This window comes from Pteronotus mesoamericanus, unplaced genomic scaffold (assembly GCF_021234165.1).
Source record: "Pteronotus mesoamericanus isolate MK-2021 breed Mesoamerican mustached bat unplaced genomic scaffold, CSHL_Meso_final contig_436, whole genome shotgun sequence".
NCBI classification, from domain to species: domain Eukaryota; kingdom Metazoa; phylum Chordata; class Mammalia; order Chiroptera; family Mormoopidae; genus Pteronotus; species Pteronotus mesoamericanus.
The window spans coordinates 710115-723079 of NW_026555164.1; the positions used below are offsets into that span (position 1 = coordinate 710115).

The 12965-nt window shown below is 61.8% G+C and overlaps 1 protein-coding gene across 1 annotated transcript in view; it reads left to right on the forward strand.

Moving 5' to 3' along the window:
- The first annotated feature begins 6230 nt into the window (after positions 1-6230).
- DIDO1 (death inducer-obliterator 1) overlaps positions 6231-12965 on the forward strand; it is a 28397-nt gene continuing 21662 nt past the window's right edge. The window contains exons 1-5 of the mRNA XM_054577546.1: positions 6231-6338; positions 7233-8058; positions 8699-9020; positions 10824-11036; positions 11874-12087. Coding sequence (XP_054433521.1) covers positions 7235-8058; positions 8699-9020; positions 10824-11036; positions 11874-12087 — 1573 coding nt within the window. The 5' untranslated portion in view covers positions 6231-6338; positions 7233-7234. The remainder of the gene's footprint in view (positions 6339-7232; positions 8059-8698; positions 9021-10823; positions 11037-11873; positions 12088-12965) is intronic.

Sequence of the window (12965 nt, forward strand, 5' to 3'; positions counted from 1 at the left end):
AAGCGTTTGGGGGCGCAGCCTCTCCCCGGGTGGACACCCGAGGTGAGGCCAGGGGGCCTGCTGGGCAGGGGGCTCTGTTCACAGCTCTGCCTTGTAGCCGACGTGCCTGGCGGGGAGAGGCACTGGGGGGTTTGGATGTTAAATATACTTTGAGTTTGTTTTAGGATGTTCTCTGATTAGTATTTTTAAAAGACTTTGTTTTTAGAGAGAGGGGAAGGGAGAAAGAGAGGGAGAGAAACACGGATGTGTGGTTGCCTCTCACACGCCCCCTACTGGGGCCCGCAACCCAGGCCTGTGCCCCGACTGGGAATCGAACCGGTGACCCTTTGGTTTACAGGCGGCGCTCAGTCCACGGAGCCCCACCCCCCCCGGGCCGGCGTCCTCTCATCTTATGCTGCTTCTGTAACAGCAGCTTCTGCAGTGAGAGTGGGGGCGAGGGTGGTCTCTCAGGGCTGTGGTGAGTCAGGCCTGACCCCAGGGAACCACAGCAGGGCACGGGGACCGCGCAGCAGGGCCCTGGAGGGCCGGGGTGGGGGGTCCAGCACAGGCACACTGGGGCCCAGGTGCTGTGGGTGTGAAGGCAGGAGGGCAGCTGGTTGGGGTCCTCTGGAGGATCAGGGCTCTTGATTAGCCACAGGGCCTGCAGAAACAGTGGGAAGACCTGGAGGCTGGGGCGCAGCCCCCGAAATGCCCAGCAGGGTAGCTGGCACGTTCGTCCTGTGGCCTGGGCAGTGACCGAGGTGCCCGGGTCTCCTGCGAGCGAACACCCGCCCCGGCCCCCCCCCCCCAAGCTGCTGTCCTCAGGCGTTCAGTGTGGCCAGACTTGTCACGCGGCAGGTTTCTGACTGAGAGTGAGACCCTGGGCAGGCCGCGGGGCCTCACTGACCCAGGTGGCGGCCTTGCCTTGGAGCCCGGTCTCCGGGGCACGGGGTTTGCAAAGGCGCCTGTGCGGTGTTGGAGACTGTGCTTTCCTGCTCGCTGCCGAGGGAGGCGGCCGCGGCAAGAGTCCTGTGGGGGGGCTTGTGCACAACACCGATTCCTTCCCTTGGCTCTGGAGGGCAAGATCGCGGTGTCTGTGTGGGCGGGTGGGTGAGGGAGCGAGCTCGTCCTGTTCTTGGGGCTCCACACGCGTGACCCAAGCCCCTCCCAAGGCCCTGCCTCCGAATACTGCTGTGTTCGGGGTAAGGGTTCCCACCCTGGGGGGCACGTGCAGGACCCTGCCAAGGCAGCGGTGGAGGGGTCGCCTGCACCGCTCAGCAGAGGGCGGCACGTCCTCTGCGCCGATGGCCCCGCTGAGCTGCTTTGGTTCCTGACCCGTGCAGAGCGCGGACCCCGAGGTCACAGGCCTGGGGTCACACCAGGATGGGCAGGGAGAAACCAGAGCGCCCATGGCCCCCACCCAGAGCAGGCTGCCTGTCCCGCGGAGCTTCCTGATCGATGGGGTTGGCGTGGTCTCCGCACGCCAGTTCCACGGACAGGCCGCAGACGGCAGGCAGCGCAGCAGGGCTGTCTCGGGGTCCTTCTCGCTCCCTTCCGAGAAAGTCAGCGTTGTGGGCGGCTTGGCTTCATCAGGAGAGTTGCATCGTGTCCCAGACCGGGCCGCTCCATGCGGGCGGGTGGGTGCGCGGTTGCCCCTGCGGACCCTTGGGGCAGGTGAGGCCAGAGATGCCCGTGGGCTGCCGGCAGCCACCGCCTGTGCTCGGGACGTGGCCCCCTCCCCGGACGTCGCGAGCAGTGGGAATTCTGGAGCGTGTTGTCATCAACGACTGGCTGCGCGTTGACCGAAGCTGAATTGTGAAAGGCTTTAATTGGGGGGTCTTTCTCCTTTGTTTCTTACTTTGTAGTCGAAGGAATGCTCTGCGGGCATTCACACAGTCCCTCCTGACCCCCAGCAGAGGGTCACTCGCTGCCAGGCACGGTCGCTGTCCACCTCAGGCTGGCCTGTCAGAGCCGCAGGTTCTGAGCCAGCAGAGTCCAAGCCGACGAGGTTACGTTGTTGGTTTGGGGCGTGATTTCTGGCTGGCAGGCCCCGGTTGTGAGGCTTGGGTAGGCACGGAGTTGCTGCCAGCCCAGCCGAGGCAGACCCCGCGGAGGCCTCTGTGAGAAGAGGGGGGCCCTGCTGTGGCAGCAGTGGGAGCCCGCGGGTGGAGCGCGTGCTGCGGGAACAGCCTGCCACCCGGGCCTCCAGCTGCTTTGCCAGGGGTCTCAGCTCAGCTGCGACCACATAGCGGCCATCTGTGGTTTGTGTTTTAAGAGACGTGTAGCACTTTGGAAGGGCACTTCTGGTTTTGTTTGAAAGAAACTCACTTGGGGCAGTTTAGCTTCCTGAAGAGATGGAGGCTGGGGGCAGTTTTTGGACAGTTTGCGGAAGGCGGTGCTTGGTCCTATGGTCCCTGGCGCCGGGTTCGCACCAGGGCTTTGCGTGTGGGTGCTGTTAGCACGCTCACGGAAGCGTCTCGTTACGGGAGTCACGAGTGTGCTCCTGGGGCCCCAAGCCCTTCTGTGGACCAAGGTGAAGCCCTTTCCGCTGTGACAGTTGGCGTCGTCCGCCTTCTCCGCTGCATTGGCGTTTGACCGGTGGTGGTGCAGAAACCAGTCAGGGCGGTGGCGTCAGACCACCCTCGTGTCCCCCCGGCCTGTGCGCGCCGACCTCCCTTTCTGAGGCGGGGAGGCCGCTTCGTCAGACCTCGGCCTGCGGCGTCCCTCTTTCTCGTGCGCCCCGGGAGGAAGGGGCAAGGACGCCAGGTGTCATCTCCAGGGGCCCTTGTACGTGGGAGGGCAGCCGAGGGACTGGAGCTTCCAGACCGAGAGTCGGACAGGTGTTTCCTTGAGGGTGAAGGATACGAGTCTTCGGAAAGCAGCTGGTAGCGTCTGTTGCTGGTGACAGAATTCCAGCTCTCAGATGAGGGTTCCGCTTCTGAAAAGCCGGAGTCTGCCATCCTCAGACCTCTCGATGACTGCCCCGCGGTGAGGCTGTTGGCCGCGGGTGCCAGCATTACTGCGTTAGCACGCGCCTGTGCTGTCCTCGTCACCTGGTGGGACGCGCTGCCCTTGGACCGGCGTCAGGCGGCAGTCCTGGGCCGTGCGGTTTCTGTCTCCACGTGGCCGCTAATAACGCTTCTGCGTGCCTGGCTCCAGGCCTGGACGGGGAGCAGAGAACACCTGTGGCGACCTGCAAAGCGCCCTGTGTGTGTTTGGGGAATAGCGGTGTGGTCTGCGCAAACAGAAGTTGTCTGGGGTCCGAGTTTTTCAGGGTGTAAAGAGGCCCCGAGACCCAAAAGCTGGAGCGTCGCCTTCCGGGAGCCGCCCCATTCCTGGGCCCCTGGGCTGCCCGAGGGGCGCGCGGGCTCCGCTGCTGACAGCGGCTGGGCTCTCGGCCTCTGCTGAGCGGGACGCGGAGTGGATTTCCGCTGAGGAAAAGCTGATCCTCAGAGATGCAGAAAGGTAATTTTTAATTCTTCCAGTGCATTCAGTGTTCACCTACAGTTTTTTTTATCACTTCCCAGTTTTGGGGATGCCCACCCTTTTTCCTTGGGGAAAGCGGTTATCACTGTGATGGGAATGCAGGTTCACGACCACAGTCCTCCCGTAAGAGGCCGTGGTGCTCAGGGTCACACGGTCCGAGTCGTGTTAGGAACGTGGTGCTTGGTTACAGGTGTGTTTCTTTTGTCTTCATGTGCGTGAGCTGAAATTTCACATTGGGGTTTTTTCTGTCGCCCTGGCTGGTGGGGCTCAGTCGACTGAGCGCCGGCCTGCTCGCCCGTCGGGGCGCAGGCCTTGGCTGCGGGCCAGGTCCCCAGTGGCGGGCGCGTGAGAGGCAACCACACGTTGACGTTTCTCTCCCTCTTTTTCTCCCTCCTTTCCCCTGTCTCTAAAAATAAATAAAATCTTTTTAAAAAGTTTTTGTGTTGAAATTGGGGAAAGTCAGTTTTGGAAATATAAAAAAGTCCAAATGAATCTATCTGAAATGATCTGATCCATTTTGAATGTGGACTTTATCTCGTTCCACTCCACAGAAATAGTTAAATTTTTCTTTTCTGATGAATTTTCCAGCACTCAGAACATAATGTTTATTTTTCAGAGTGACATAAATTTATTTTTTATTCCTGATAACATCTTAGGTTTTGTTCTTGGGGTCATGAAATACACAAGTAAGGTTTATTTTCCGTTTCTTCTGAGAAATCAAGTCTCTGAGCCTTTGGATTTGTCCCTTTCAAGAGATTTGGTGGCTGTGATGGGCTGAAGCAGTCACTGTCGCTTTAAAAGGAGGAGCTTCAGAATGTTTGTCACTGTCGCTTTAAAAGGAGGGGCTTCAGAATGTTTGTCATTGTCCTGGGTCACTAAGGAGACCACAGTTGTGGAGGCAGTTGGAGTGAGGCAGGTGGGCCTGCTGGGCTGGGCTCTGGGGGGGCGCCGGCCCCTGGGAGGTGGGTCAAACGCGGGGGCCGTTCCGGAGTCTGGCTGGCAGCACTGCCCACCCCTCCCCACCGGCCACGGCGGGGGCGGCGGGCGGCGGCGGGGGGTGCAGCCAGTGAGGTCTGCTTGGCCCGGCCGCCCGGGGAGAGCAGTGTCCATCACGCACGGGCGGCCAGTCCCACGCTGCTGCACCTCAGTGACCGGAGGCTTCCGAAATCTTTCTCAGGTGTTTAACCAAAGTGGTGGCATAGGAGCAGTTTGAAACATTTCTAAATATTGACAGGTATTTGATTTTGTTGCTTAGCCCTTTCTCATTGTGTTTGTGTTCTTTTCTGCTGGGCTTGGTGGGCTGAGCCCGCCTGGGCGGCAGGGCCTGCGTCCCCCGGCCCCTCCTCCAGCCCCCCTGCCCCCCCCAGCCCCAGGCCGTCGTCGCGGCGCTGGCTCTTCAGTGCGGCCTGCACTGCGGCCGCTGAAGGTGTGTGACCCGCCTGCCTCCTTCCTTCCTTCCTTCCTTCCTTCCTTCCTTCCTTCCTTCCTTCCTTCCAGGGCTCCGTGGGCGCCGTTTCCGGGTTGCTGGTGGGCTGCGGCCGCAGGCGGCGGTCTCGCGGCCTGGCCGTTGGCTTGGAGCAAGTGCTGCCGCCGCCAGGCTGGCTGTTGCGCTGAGGCCCTCGGGAGGTTCCAAGTGCGTGGTGTCGCAGGTAACAGGCCGGGGTGGTGAATGTCCTCCACTGAACCTGGATGGTTTGAAGTTGTGTTTTCTGTTTCCGAAGTGGCCCTATATGCAAAGGGAGTGATAGAATGTAACATTCGTGTTCATTTGAAACATTCTAAACTTTCAAAAAGTTTTAGATGAATATGGAAGAGGATGCGGTAAGAATTTTCCTTTTTCCTTTTTCCAAACTTTTATTTGTGTGCTTTCAGTTGAAAAAGATAACTTACACAGGTTTCTTTTTTTTTTTTTTTTTGGTGTTGATAGCGTACAAAAAAATGAAAGAGACTTGACCCATTAAGCTCAAACTGGAAATTTGACCCATTCATTGTAAATAAGACCCATTAGCTCAAACTGGAAAAAATAACAATTTGATTCAGAGCTTACTCCGTCCGTTACTTTGTTAGTGTGTGAATCCTGACGTAGTCCGGGCACTCTGTGGGGAGGGCACTTTGCAGAGGAGAACGCTTCCTGCCAAAAACTGCGCTGCGGGCCGCCCGGGCCCCCTGCCAGCCATGCGGGCATGGCGGGGGGCGGGGGGCGGGGCGGGGGGGGCCCAGGCAGGCCCCTGGTGGAAGCCGAGGCCGCCCTGGGACAGCCGTGGCCTGGCCCTCCTGCAGGGCAGCTGCCAGATGTGCTGCAAGTTCGCTTGCAGGGGTAAAAACACCACCCCTGAGGGCCCGAGCTCTAGGCCAGACGGGCCCACAGCCACAGGGCCGGTGGCACCAGAGCCGGGAGGAGTGGCCGTGTCTCGGGGGCGGACGTGCTGGTCTCGCGGGGAAGCTTCCGGCCCAGGGAGCCGGCAGTGCGGTGTGACTTGCTCGAGGCCGCCAGCCAGAGCACTCTGCCTGGGAGCCACCAGAAGCGCCCCAGTTTAGTTCCACTGTCACCTTGGTGGCCAGCGAAGTGGCGGGGTCCTCCATGGCGCCTGGGCCGATGCCACAGCGGCTCCGCAGGCTCCTGAGGGGGCGGGGGGCCGAGTCCCTGGAGCGGGGTGTGCGGAGCCGCGCCGGAGACAGGTGAGGGGCGGACGGCGCTCGGCGGGAAGCAGAGGGGTTGGGCTGCGTGTGGTTTTGATTTGTGTGTGTTTTGTTTTGAAGGTCTCCGTTCTGTACCAGCCCTTTCCCTAGGATGGAACATAGCATAGTGTCCAGGTCGTCCCTGGCGGTTGAATGTCACTGAAGACTGAACAGCTTGGCAAAGAATTCGGAAGGTACAGACCAGCCTCCAGGCCTAACCGCTCTGAACGGGGGTCGTGTTTTCACAGGCGTGACCCGTCCGCAATCTGTGAGAAGCGGAGGGGGTCGGGGGGACAGGAAGGGAAAAGAAATGGGTCGGAGGTCTTTCCAAGCTTAAATAAGTGTCCCAGTATCTGCTGCTGCATGAAAACCACCCCTCCCCAAGTCCGTCCTTTTGTGTCTCCCAAGCCAGGTCTCAGGACTCTGGGCAGGACCGACACATCCCCCCCGCCCCCCGCCCCGAGGTCTCTCCAGCTGGGTGGTTGGACGTCTCCAGTGGCAGCGCAGGCCCCCAGAGCCCAGGGCAGGGGCAGCCAGCCCACTTGCCTGCTGGGCCCAGGGCTGGCACGGCGCGGTGCCCACCTGGCCCAGCGGGCAGAGCGGCCTGACTCTGGGAGTCAGGTGTGGGCTCTCCTCGCACCTACCACTGTGGGTCAGCAATGTGTCTCACTCCCTGTTATGTTAAACCTTGTTCGAGCACTGAAGTGGCAAGCTACAGACTCGCCAGCTTTGCTTTTATTTATTTAAAGGTCTTATTTAGTTTTAGAGAGAAGGGGAGGGAGGGAGAAAGGGAGAGAAACGTTGATGTGTGAGAGACACGTCAGTTGGTTGCCTCTTGCCCGCCCCCAACCGAGGACCCGGCCCGCAGCCCAGCCTCTCCGTTCACAGGCTGGCACTCAGTCCACTGAGCCACGCCAGCCAGGGCTGTTTCTCTTTTTAATTTTTGATATATAACAGTTTTCCTCGAGTTGCCTTGAATTACATCCTGTACCACACTCGAGGAACCCCTGGTCGCAGCGCCCTGCTCCCTCGCCAAGGAACGTAGTCTCGTTAACGTTGGTCGTGGTTTGGTTGCATTTCCCCATTAGGTATGGATGAGAAAGGTGACCCGAGCAATGAGGAAGCCCCCAAGGTCATCAAACCCACCAGTAAAGAGTTTAGGAAAACGTGGGGGTTTCGAAGGACCACCATTGCTAAACGAGAGGGCGCTGGGGACGCGGAGTTAGACTCTGTGGATCAGCAGCCCCAGCAGCAGCAGCAGAGCCTTTCCTTGCGACGCAGCGGGCGGCAGCCGAAGCGGACCGAGAGGGTGGAGGAGTTTCTCACGACGGTCCGGCGCAGAGCGCGGAAGACTCTGCCTGTGTCCCCCGAGGACCCCGGTGAGCCGACCTCCTGCCCAGTGACAGATGTGGAAACCGCTTCGGAGGGGAGCGTCGAGAGCACCTCTGACAGCAAAGGTGGGCCCAAGGCCAGCCCCCCGGGCGGCAAGGGACGCCTGGCTTCGTCTGCAGCGGCCAAAGGAGGGGACGGCGAGGATGGCACTTCTGACAGTGACAGCGATGGGCTGACCTTGAAAGAGCTTCAGAATCGCCTGCGAAGAAAGCGGGAACAAGAGCCAGCCGATCGGCCCCTGAAAGGGGCCCTGAGTCGCCTGAGGAAGAAGCGTCGGGAGGAGGACCCGACAGAAGCCGCTGACATGGAGACGGCAGATGCCGCGGAGAGCTCCCCGCCCGGCCAGCAAGAGCCCGCCGCCCAGCAGGCAGCGAGCGACGCCCGGGAGCGGGCCTCGGACGGGCGGGCGGCCCCCGGGCCCAGAGAGGGCGGCCCCAGAGGCTCCGCCAAGCACAAGCCCGAGAGCGAGGCGTACGACCCCAGCGCCTTGTACTGCATATGTCGCCAGCCTCACAACAACAGGTAGGCCGTGGGCCGGGGGGTGCTGGCCGCCCCGGGATTCGGGGGGGGGGGGGCTCGTGCTGAATGCAACGGGAGGGGCTTCCGTCCCATTTCATTTACAGCTGCAGGGCCGGGCTGAGAGAGCGGCTCGTGCCGTTGAAAAAGAGGACAAGTCGTTCTCAGAAAGGGCTCTGGAGCCACACGCCACCTGCGCTGCGGCTGCCCCTGGGCCCTCGGGGCTCTTCGCCGCCCGGGTCACTCCAGCCCCGGCATGTGGCCAGTGGCCAGCGTGCGAAGCGGCAGCCTAGGTCCCCACTGTCATCCCAGAGGCCTCGGGGCGCCGCTCTGGTGCTGCCAGGGGCCCGGGGTCTGGTGCACCGGGTGGGGAGGGCAGCGCTGCTCTTCCTCGTGGGCCCACTGGAGGAAGGGGGCAGGGGCCAGGAAGCCGGCAGCGCCCTCAGAGAGCTCCATGCGCGCAAGGTGGGGGCGCTTGCTTCAGGGCTCAGGGCGAGAATGGGGGCGCGGCATGTCCTCTGTCCTCTTCTCTCTCCTTTTCTGTTTGTATTTTTTGAGCAAGGTCAAAACTGACCTGGTTTATTAATTATATCTTCAGGTGAGTGTGCGTCTTCGTTTTCCATTGCCGGTTATTTTCTGACTGCAGGTTTATGATCTGCTGTGATCGATGTGAAGAATGGTTTCACGGCGACTGTGTGGGCATTTCGGAGGCGCGTGGGCGGCTCCTGGAGCGGAACGGGGAGGACTACATCTGCCCCAACTGCACCATCCTGCAGACGCAGGACGAGCCGCCGGCCGAGGGCCCCGGCCAGCCGGAGGCGCGGCTGCAGCCTGCCGACGCCGACGGCACGGACTGCACGAGCATGGGGACCATAGAGCAGAAGTCCAGCGAGGACCAGGGGATAAAGGGGAGGATTGAGAAGGCCGCAAACCCGAGCGGCAAGAAAAAGCTCAAGATCTTCCAGCCGGTGAGTCCTGCCTTCCGGGGCCAGGGAGTGGGGGGCGGCCGCACGGCGCGGACCCTGCACACAAGCCGCAAGCCCCCGGGGGCGCCTTCCTCCCTTTTGGAACAATCTGGGCTGCCCAGTCCGCGCGGCGCCTGGCGTCCCTGCTCAGGGTGGCTCTGTCCAGCCCCAGCACCATTCCTGGGGCTCGGCACGTTCCTCGGTGGACTCGTCCATCAGGGCGCCTCTCCTGCCATTTCCTAAGGGGCCTCGTGCGACGCGTCCCCCACCACCTCGGGGCTCGGGCGAGCAGACTTGTCCCCCCCACCGCCCCCGCCTGCACCATCCTGGTGGAGCGCGTGCTCTTCCTTGGGCCTCGCTGGAGCCGCCTGGGGAGGCGGTGGGTCCCATCACGCCCCCATGTGCCAGGTGTCTCCTCCATCCGCACTCCCGGCCGGGTGTCCGGCCCCTTCGGGGCTGTGATGCTTCCTCCTCCTTCTGCTGGGCTGTCAGCTTCTGTTGGGGCGCATGGGTGCCAGGGCTCTGCTTGGGTGTTATCCTGCTCCCAGCCTTCCTGCTACCGCTGGTGCGGTCAGCAGAGCTGGTGGGGCGGGCGCCCCAGCCGGAGCTGCCCCACCCCGCCTCTGGCCTGTTCTTTGGCAGGTGTCCAGCAGACAGAGGGCTGAGAGATGGCCATGTCGAGAGGCGGCTCTGCCGCTGCGCCCCGTGCTGTTAGCTGCGGGAGGGGCGGGGCCGGGGCTGCGCTGAGCGGGGCCGCCGCAATGGGTTTGCCGGCACTGGAGGGAAATGAGATACTGTTAACACCTGCGGTCGTGAGGCAGCGTTAACGGAAACCTAAATGAGTGGGGAAAGTCATCTTAATTCCACATCTTTTTCGTCGACATGTTTGAGACTAAGTTTAAATTTTATTTTGAATGAAGTTTGGATTCTATGGAGGAAAAACAACGACCTTAAACACTTGAGACGTAAAATTTTGCTCAAGTGCGTTTGAAGATGTGTTTGTGTGTTTAGTCTCGACCATCAGAATACAGTCTGCAATTAGAATCACAAGCCCCCGGCTCAGCTCGTGGGGCATGACAGACCGCGACAGACGTGGGCGGGAGAGCACGTGCTTCTCACGCTCAGCTTGGGTTCCTTCCATGAGGCGGAAGGGGGGCCCCCGCTCAGGCTCGCTGAGGGCAGAGCCCCTTTCGGAAGCACGTGCATGGGTCTGCGGGGGCGTCTCGGGCGGTCCTTGTGGCGTTGGTGGTTGATGCAGGCGCAGACTTACTGGGCGTCCTGGGGTCCCCCAGCAGCCTCGCCCTCCAAGCCCAGCCGCGGGGTCCCCTCAGCAGGGCTGCCTGCCTCCCCGTGGGCCGCGTGGCTGCTCTGCGTCAGAGCTGGTCCCTCAGGGGAGGTTTTTGCCCTTTAGTCAGACCCTTTTGGTTAATTCAGAACCACCGCATTTGGGGCCTTAATTACATCCGCAGAAATTCCTGCTCGTCCTCTAAGGGGACCTGAGCCCTGACTGGGGGTGTGAAATCGTGCCCCCCCGCGAAGGGACGCACCCTGGTGTCAGGAGGCGGGGGGCCCTGGGCCTCCCTTAGAGGTGCGTCCCGTGTGGGCGGCCTGGAGGTGGCGGTGGCGCGCGGGCCCTTACGTGGGGGTCGCTGTGCTGTGAGCACACGAAGGTGAGCTTTCGTTCACATTAGAAACACTTGACGTCTCTTGAATGAAACCTGCGTCCTCAGTGCTAGATGTTGCGATGCACAGAGTGCCTCGCCCGCAGGCCCTGCTGAGGCTGAAGTCGCACTCTCTGCCCTGCAGGTCGCAGAGGTCCCCGTCGCCGCGAAGTGCATCGGGCCCGGGTGCTCGAGCGTGGCGCAGCCCGACTCCGTCTACTGCAGCAGCGACTGCATCCTGAAGCACGCCGCCGCCACCATGAAGTCGCTGGGCGCGGGGAAGGAGCCCAGAGCCAAGCCCAAGGAGAAGGCCAAGGCCAGGCCAGAACGGATCATTCTTCCAAAGTGTAGCGTTCAGGTAGGTCGACCTAGACCGCCCCCCGCCTCGGCCTGAACAGTCGAAGCATCCGTGCGCCCGCATCTCAGCCCCGCCGGCCGGCTTGCCCACCGGTCCTGCCCTCAGAACGGCCAGTGAGCACAGACTCTTGCTCGCCTTTCTCCGCCCGGAAGCCGAGGGGGTGGCCGATAGGAGTGCAGTGAAGCGAGGTGGGCAGGGGCCGGGCCCTCGGGCACAACGGTCTCACCGAGACCTGGCTCTCCAAAGAGACCTCCGTGCCCGGTCTGCTCTTGGGCACCTGCGACTAGGGAAGGGCCAGGGTGTTGGAGACACAGCAGGCCCTCGCTTCCGGCTCCCGGCTGCCCTGGAGTCAGCTCGGGTGTGGCCGTGCGGCGACCCCTGTGGCAGTCGTGGCCAGCAGGCCTGGTGGGATTTTCGGTCCCCTGTGTAAATGCTCATTAGCCTTCCGAGGGCCTGAGGGTTAGAGCTGATGGCTTTCGGTCGGAACTGCTGAGCGGGGCAGGAGTGACTGTGCAGGGCGGGGACCGTGGGCCTGGGGGGCCCAGCCTGGCCCCTCCCCGTCCCTGCGCCCCCTGCGTGTGCCCCGTTTCACGGCTTGCTCAGGCGACGTGCTCAGTGCTACGCTGGCCCCCTCGTGCCTCGGCCTTCTCGCCGCTCGGGGGCTGAAGTCCCAGCCACTGGGACCGGTCAGGGTCGGCTGGTGACGAGGACTGCTGAGCCCCGGTGCTCGTGGGCGGGGGAGGGGCCCCGAGGGAGTCCTCGCCCTCGCTGGGAAAGGGGGCGGGCGAGGGTTCGGCTCTGACCTCCTTAATGATCGGGGTTTTACTGGCTATCCAGGCAGGCATTAAAGTCTCTTCTCTGCACAAGAGGCCGGCTCCAGACAGGAAGGAACCCGCCGCGAAGAAGGCAGTGGCAGCCCCCGCCCGGAGCGAGGGCCTCCCCGAGGAGACGCCCTGCGAGAGCACCACGCCGTCCTGGGCCAGCGACCACAATTACAATGCAGTGCAGCCGGAGCGGCCCGCTGCCCCGTGGCCGGCCCTGGTGTGTAAATGTATGTATCTCCTCGGGGTGGCCTCTGGACCCTTCCCTGTCCTCCTGGACGGCCGTCCACTCGGGCCTCTCCAGTGCTAGGCCGTGCAGCCGGGCTCAGGGCTGCACTGCCAGGATAGAAGCGAGTACCCACAGCCCCGCGGGCCTCCCTTGAGTAGTCTGTCTCCACAGAGCCCTGCAGACCTCGGTGCTGAGTGTGGTCCTTGCGGGGGGGTGCGGGGGGAGCCTGCTTTTCTTACCACCAGGCGCTGGTAAGTATCTGCTGTCACCCACAGAGTCCGATCAAGCAGGCGTGCCTGCCGACCCTCTGAGGCCATTTCCCACTCTTGCGGCAGGTGCCTTTCTGTCCCAGCCCCAGGGCACATGTGGCCGTCACCTCCTTTGTGTGTCGTGGGATCTCTTTCTGCAAAGTAGCGTTGCACTGATAGCTAATGGAAGTACAACTTCTGAGCGGACAGAAACTTGTCGTGTTCAGTCCACATAGCACACACCCACACAAACACACACTGCAGCGCTGCGGCCGCTCCCCGAGCCTCGCGAGTCCCAGGTAAGTGGGCGCTGGGTCTCCGGAAGCAGATGCCGCGGGGGCTGGCCTCCGACTCCTCCGGACGCCGGGCTGCCGGGTCACGCGCCACCGCCGCCTCCAGCGAGGGGATCAAGGTATTGCCCGTGCACCTTTGAAATCCCAGATTCAGTTATGCAACGGAATCTTTTTGTTTCTTGTTTTCCAGCCTAACTGTCCAAAAGTAAATTTTGGAAATTTAAATTGATCTACAGGGCCCATCTTATTTTGTTACTAAGATTATTTTTATTCCGTTTTTATTAATGCTGTTTTTTATCCTGTTCGTGCCTTTGCGGCAGCGGCCCAGCTAGTGGAGT